Here is a 7,776-nt window from a genome sequence, read left to right as displayed (position 1 = left end):
ATTAGACCTTTTTGGACAGCCACGAAATTACAGGACAAAAACACTAATTCTATTTTTTATTAACACTATTGAGTCTTTATTCAGATGGGTTTTTAGTTTTTTTATTACTAAGCCTTAAATTAATTAAACTTATAATAAAAATAAAATATTTTTGGTCTAGGCCTCAGATTTCTGTTTCATCATTTATCAATCTAATAGGCAAGTAGGTGAGCCTCTTGTGCCTGACACGCCGAGCCGGTTTCCTCACGATGTTTTCCTTCGTACGAGCGAATGTTGTGAATGTTAGCAGGGATGAGAGTCGCACGCTGAAGCCACTGCTTTAAAACTTAAACTTATAATATCTATATAACATTAAGTAACCAAGTTTAGAGTGAGAGTCGCGATCTTATATTCTGCCCTGATCTTAACGCCTGGCCCTTGACTGTCCTGGACTTAATGACATATAAAATTTAAGTCACAGTCCGCAATATTTAATAATATATAAAATCCACATCATCATCACTATCTGTATCTTCCCTCTCATGCAATTCCTTAACAATGTTCACTAGAGAATCATCCACAACTTCTTCATCAGACGACGCATCCAAATTGTCAACGTCATAGACAATCCATCGCTTAATTCTATCGAAATTTCCAAGAGTACCCCAATTTTTTTGCAAAATTTTTACCAGCTTCACCAATATATATTGCCCCTTATTTGAATGTGAACTTTTTTCCGTATCAACAACGCCGTAGAGTTCAAAGTCAAACGCGTATTTCGTCCCACGCAAATGTGTTGAGAATTTTATTGACCGATCCTTAATTGCCATTTCGTATTCTTCTACGCCAATTAGTTGTATTTTTATCTGCACAACGGCTCTATCCTGACGCCATAGGAGCTTGGGCTGTCGTGTTTCATCAAGGATGGCGCATGGTGGTTTTGTCGAAGGCCCGATGTCGTCTGAATCTAAATCGTTAGCTACTGAAATATCAATAGAGCTTGTTTTATCACTTGAAATGGATTCATCTGCATTATCGGCTAAAGGCATTATCGCTGGAAGATTTTGTTTAGCTTGCTTTGTGTTTTGGGGTTGCTTTAAGTAGGAGGCAAAGTCAGCCATGTTGTACATTTCCCAGGGATCTGATTGGTTTGAATCACAATCATTCTCAATCAAAGGAACTGATCGTATTAGTTTAGGCATAGACGAGGCATTTGGAATATCTGGTGTAGGTTCGTCTAGATTTTCCCAATCTTCAGGCGTTCCCTTGTTTGGCACGACGTCTTTAAGGTAATCAATTTCATCTTCCAATGTGCTTGCTAAGTTTAAATCCAGCATCAATTGATTAATAATAATATCAGCGCTGGAACTTGTATCTACTAATGCGATGGAGTATTTATTGCCACCAGTAGTAGTGGCCGGTTGTTTATTAAAAGGTTTAGCGAAGAAGTGCTTTGTTCCCTCATCCGCGTAGTTCGATAGCCATGTATTACAGAAATCTGTCCAAACATTTCCAGCTGGTTTGACACCTATAAGACGACATTCAATGCTTTGGAAAGGGAGTTTATTAATTAATTTATCTGCTATAGGCATCGCGTCTTTTAATGGAACATACGCCCAGTCGCCTTGATCCACAAAGAAACAATTTATCATGTTCCCTTTAATTTTCTCGACTCTCGCGCGTTCGTATTTATCGTCGTCAGGAAATTTCGCCAGGATTATATCACCCACTTCCGCATCTATCAACGGTTCCGGGTTGCTGTCTATATATGTTTCGATATCTTTTAATAAAACCTGCATGCACGGTTCGAATTTACTAACACGTACCAAGCACTGCTCGGGATTTATTACGGAAGTAATAAAAACTCCCTCTATTTCACCAATATTCAAATGCGCCCAGGTGCCTTTTCCTTTATTTTTCTTAGACTTCTTCACTGGGACTGAGGTAGGTACTTTTGAAAAGTTTGGACCACACAACTCTTTAATTTTATTAATATGATCAGGGTATTCTTCTGCATGCGTTTTTAGAAGTTCCTGTTTTAAGTCATCCTTAACAACGACTTGGTCTAAAGATGTAAGATTTTCACATACTTCTAACGTATCAAGAAAGAGACAGTTTCCAATTACACCAACAATACGGCCTCTTACGTAAGAATCTTCATCACCAACGAGGCTTTTAATATTATTTAGAGCCAGTGGTGAAAACGTCACATCATTATCTTTTGGTTTGAGATTTACCAAACGAATTTGCACAGTATACGTTTCAATAGAAATTAGAGTCTCCGGCAAACGATATAAATATATATCTCTTGTTTCCTCATATTTCTCCTCATCCAATAGCTTTATCAACACTAGGTAGGAACCGCGAATTCGGCCAATAATTTTTACGACTTGACACCTCGCGAATGAATCCAGTCTCACCGACACAGCGCAGATATCGCCTACTTTTGGTATACCGTGAAGTTGTCTGTTCGCAACATTACCGAAATACATGCCAAGTTTAATAGAAAGGGTGTGCATCGCGGGGTACTTGATTTGTTTACTATTCTCAATGTGAGTTAACAGGCGAGCGGAGTAATTAACAGCTGTGTGGAGATGAACGATTTTAAAAGTAACAATCCCATATCGAGGAACCCATTTAGGTGGATCATCGTAGCCCTTCAACACCGAATGACGATTCCGACAGTCATAGAACTCTGGGCAATAACCCAAGGTTAAAAGGTTACCGCAAATCGGAACTAATGTTTCAGCCTTCATCACATCCTCTTCAGCTAGTATTTTACTGCAGATTTCATCCAGAACAGGTGGAATATCCTTAGTGCATCGCTTTACGAAGTTTAAAATCTTCGGCAATTCCTCCGTAATCACTTCCTCGAGTATAATTTTAATTTTGACAGAATCGTTGTTTGAATGAAATATCGACGGGTATTTGTCGTTCAAAACGAAAAATCGTTTTCTAAAGAACAAATACTCTTTGGGTAGAGAGTAATGGACGAGATAATTGGCATCGGTAATATTGAGATAGGTTAAATTCTCATCTGTACAAATAAGAATCGGGCCTATCAAAGGTGCGTCATAATTTTTCCAGCTCGAGTTAATATTGTAAAGATCCGACAGGGTCATTTCCTTATGACATGCAAATATGTAATTTTGGCGACATTTCAACCCCTTCTCCAGAATTTTTACTTCATCATCCAATCTACACACAATCACTACTTTCTTTGATGCATCGATTTCATCCAGAAACTCTAAGACAGACCCAACTTTATCATTTTTCACAAAGCTAACTGTCATTTTCGCCTTCGAATAGATCACGCATTCCGGGAATGCACCGATACTTATAACAGCATCTGGAACTTTCTTCGCTAGCGGTTCCATAAAATCGCACCAAATCCTGGACGCAATGACAAATTGAACTTTAAGCTCCTTATTAGACCTGGAATTTTCGACCTCTTTAATTTTGTGCAGACAGAATTTAAGCTCTCTTCTATAAACTTCGTTCATTCGTTCACAATCATCCAGAACGATGATTCTGATCCTTCGTAAGTCAACACCAAAATCATTATCTTGCAGCAACCGAACTAAAACCGATGGTGTGGATATTAACAGATCACACCCATTCAGAAGACTCGTGGCAATAAACATATCATCTACCCCAGAATACACAGCCAGAATCCGATCTTTAAACCCAAGAAGCATTTTAGCTATCTCCTCGATTTGAGTCACGGATTGAGCTGTAGCACAGACGATGATACATATAGGACCAACACAATTGCTGATTTCAGGTGTCCCATCACTAATTAAACGGCAGACACTTGCCAGATAACCCATAGTTTTACCGCAAAACTTAGGGCCTATGATGAAAGTACTGTGTCCCCTTAGAATCGTATGCCAAGTGATGGACTGTATCGACATTGGCCGCGTGATGGACATTTTTTTTAACACAATCTGTATGTGTTCATTGAATGGTATGTCCCGCATTGTAAATATGGGATTTCTATATTTTTTTAACTTTGAATGCACCATTACGACTGGCTTAACTATATTATCGATAACTCTATACATTGAAGAGGTGATAGTGTTTAAATCTATTTTGTCATCTTTTATTACATTTTTACTCATTTTTATATTTCTTTTTGGATATTTTGTATCGTGCATAAAATCATCGCTATTATTTTCCATTTTGCGAGCTTTCTCAGATTCTAATACATTAAATTTCTTTTTTTGCGTTGGTTTGACATTGAAACTTTCATTCTTAATTTCTTCATTGATTTTAACGTTCGGTTCTTTGTCTTTTTTAGCTGTTGCTGTGAAAAAAAGCATAGTATTAATATAACAAAACTCACGTCCAACAGTTTCGTTTCAAAATAATTGTAGTTCAAATCAAATCATTAGGACTGAGGGTCCTTAAAGAAAAAAACAGTTGCGCTACAACTTTTTAGACTTCTGTATCAGTTTTGTAATTAATAGGAAAGTAGGTGATCAGCCTGCTGTGCCTGTTAAACGCTTTCTACTTTTTGGGTCTAAGGTATGGTTTCCACACGATGTTTTCCTTCACTGCACGAACGTGTGATTTTAGCAAGCAATTTTTAAATTATGCCACCATTCAACGTTGCGTCCTTTACCATTAGAGTTAGAACGCACTGGTAATTTATTGTGTATATTGTAATTATATTATGTGCGTTAATCGCCAATGTTTCGGGTTTTAAATAAATAAGTGGCGCTACAATCTTTTCAGATCTGGGCTCCAGATTCGTATGAAATTTTAAATGCGCATTAAAAGTCCATAGTCCGGGGTTCTACGACCTCGGGGACAAGAGTCGCACGCTGAAGCCACAACATTGCTTTTCGGGCTATAACTACAATACTAATTATGAAGATGACATTTTCCACCTTATCAAAGAGAATGAGGAAATATAGAAAGCGGGACGATTTTGACTTCATTTAATTTAAAAATGGTAATTTGTTGTTTGGTTAATCTATACTTTCAGTTTTCAGGCTGGCAATTTGGCAGGCTTACCTGCATAAGCCCATTGACACTCTCAAAGCCAGAGGGCTCGCGAGTGCGTTGCCGGCTTTTTAATGATAAATATTATCAAGTAATTAACAATACTTACAAATTTTTGTCTCTGCCTCCATTTTCCTCTTCCATATTTGCAACATTTCCAATTTCTTATACATAATCATATTCCTCGGTTTTTCATCCATTTTCTGGCAAAACTTTTTCATAACAAAATCTTTGTCTGTCCCTTTCTCTCCGAATTTCCAATTGACCTCTTCCAGCGCATCACCTTTATTCATATTTAAATCCTTTTCATATAATTCAAATTTGTTCGTATTTTTTTTATAATATACATTAAGATTTCTAATAACATCTCTCATGTCTGAATAATTCAGCTTGGTGTGCAGCTTCTGTGATAACATTTGATGAAACACACCTAAATCAATAATTGCAAACGATGACTTTGTTAGATATGTTGACAGATTTTTCAGACCAGACTTAGTATTGCAATAAATATCGCCATATTTGTGCTTTCCGTCGAATATACAACTGGAATTGTTAAAAATATTGTTTAATAATAATCAATACATGTAAGTGGACTCACTGAAGCCAATAGAATGTTCCTAGGACCAACTTCAGCCACGCATAAATTACCCCAACAGCTGTCCAATAAAGTATTTCCGAACCAGTTCGACTTAGGGTCCTTCAAGAAAAGAGCGAATCAATACCAATTCTTAAAAAGCCAACAACGCTCTTGCGAACCTTCTGGCAATGTGGGCAGAGATATCACTGAACACTAGGCTTCTTGCCTCTTATTACATTTAAAAAAAATTATGTACCACCTAAAACCTTGCAAGACATCAAATCCATCTTGGTTCCCCCTGAAGTTAAGGTGAAAATCCCCGAAGGTGATATGTGAATATAATAGTAACACTATAGGGTATGTGAAGTTGTTTCTGAAATACCTCTATATTGTTGGTTGGAAACATTCTGTATGAGTTGGCATCACTGGCTCATGTTAACATAACTCGATTTAATGCCATATTCCATATAATGTCAAAACTATTAGATTTCTTAAACAATGGACTGGAGCCTCATCCGATGTTAAGTGATACTGCTCATGGATGCTTACACAACCAGAGACCTCGGGCAGCTCTGTCAGGGAACCTCAGACAAACAGACTCTTATTACAGTTTACCTTTAAGGTAAACAATGCACTTGGAAACTTCTTGGTGCTGCAGGTGTCTATGGGCGGCGGTAAACACCTTACTTACCTCCCCTTGCTTGTTTGCCTCCTGTCCCATAACAATAAATTTATAAATAAATATATAAATTAGTATTAACTGTAAATTAAATTTACTGCCAGTTCTCAAATCAGAAACTCACAACTACTGTTTTAATTTATTGTTACTAACCCATCATCCAAATGTATCACTGAAAACCATATCTCTGTTGCATCTGCAAAGAACTCCTTCATAAGATTCATTGCAGCTGGCAGCCACTTGTCGACTTCAAACTCCGAGAAGCAGTATGAATTTGTTTCTGGATTGAACGCTAATGTTTTTCCATGTGGTACAATACCATAGATACCAATTTGCTCTAAAACATTGTCTCTGTCTATCCAGATTAAATGAGGATTACAGTATTGTATTATTTTGATTCTATAACTCCCCGGCGGCAGCATATTTACCTGAAAATGATAAATATTAAACAATGTTGTCATTGTACAAATTAATAATGGCACATAAAAAAATCGTTAATGTGCACAAGATGTTTATTACTTATCGGCTAGTTATTGTGATTATTCTGTAAAGTAGTTGTAATAATGTAGTCGGAATTTTAAGTTCTTAAGTGGTACATAAAATATTACTACATTGTGTGGTGGGACTGCCGTAACTTTAAGGACTACCCTCTGTCTGTTGTTTTAAGTATCTTGGTACAAACACGAGCTACAACTGCAGGGATCAGTAAAGTTATTGGGCTCTTCATTGCACTAACATAAGTTGTATTAGTGCTGTAATTGTACTAACATAAAGGCTTTTGAAGAAAATTTCTAATGTTACAAACTTATGATGGCAATCAAGTGTGTTATTTATTTATACCTAAAAATATCTCTCTGGTATCTTTTGTTCACGCAAGTGCTGAACATCAGTGTATTTAATTTTACATAAGCATCCTTTTTGACAGATATGTGCATTTGTGTGATTTTTCTTGAAAATCACCATAAAATAATATTAGCATTTTAGCGTCTATGAACATAAAGGTTCTTGTAGGAATCACGAATTCCATATTGTCTTTGATTAAATTAAATAATTAAGTAGACCGCAGAATTTATCAGGAGAAGATTTAATTATATTTAGATATCACACGACTTTTAAAACTTAAAAACAAAAACTACTTCAAAACTTTTTCTTTTAAGTATGGAAGGAAGAATATAAGAATATAAATACATTCTTATACTAAAAACGGAATTTTTAATACATAGAGACTTACATAATAATTGCGAATGTTATAATACTAGACTTGAAATTTAACTTACAAATTTCTAAAACAATTCTGTACTTTAAAATTTAGCGATAGCCATTAGCGCCTAGCGGTTAGCCGGTCAAATGTCAATAATCAATACTATGTTTTTTTTTTCTTGGCCTGCACGGTTTGTGCGTCGGCCATGCAAAAAGGTTAGGAAGACATAAGTGTGTTATTAGCTGTGTTGCCAACGACATCGGGACTGATATCGCCATTTTTCACAGCATAAGTAGCCTAATGTAGCCGAATTTCACAATAGTGTAGCCTAAA

At 36.4% G+C, this 7,776-nt stretch overlaps 1 protein-coding gene across 2 annotated transcripts; it reads right to left on the bottom strand.

Annotated features, from left to right (window-relative positions):
• Nucleotides 1-250: 250 nt before the first annotated feature.
• Nucleotides 251-7,603, bottom strand: LOC125062508 (putative ATP-dependent RNA helicase TDRD12). Of its 2 annotated transcripts, none has more exons than XM_047668489.1 (4): nt 7,474-7,603; nt 6,396-6,670; nt 5,096-5,529; nt 251-4,285 (listed from the first exon to the last, which is right to left on the bottom strand). In XM_047668489.1, exons 2-4 carry the CDS (start codon nt 6,662-6,664, stop codon nt 471-473), a joined length of 4,518 nt encoding a protein of 1,505 aa, XP_047524445.1. In that variant the 5' UTR covers nt 6,665-6,670; nt 7,474-7,603; the 3' UTR covers nt 251-470. The 2 variants fall into 2 exon arrangements, with proteins under 2 accessions (XP_047524445.1, XP_047524446.1); XM_047668490.1 differs by having other exon boundaries at nt 7,520-7,588.
• Between the last annotated feature and the right edge of the window lie 173 nt (nt 7,604-7,776).

This window comes from Pieris napi, chromosome Z, assembly GCF_905475465.1.
Source record: "Pieris napi chromosome Z, ilPieNapi1.2, whole genome shotgun sequence".
Classification (NCBI taxonomy): domain Eukaryota; kingdom Metazoa; phylum Arthropoda; class Insecta; order Lepidoptera; family Pieridae; genus Pieris; species Pieris napi.
Note: the sequence above shows the minus strand (reverse complement) of the source record. Positions and strands in the feature narration are given on the sequence as shown.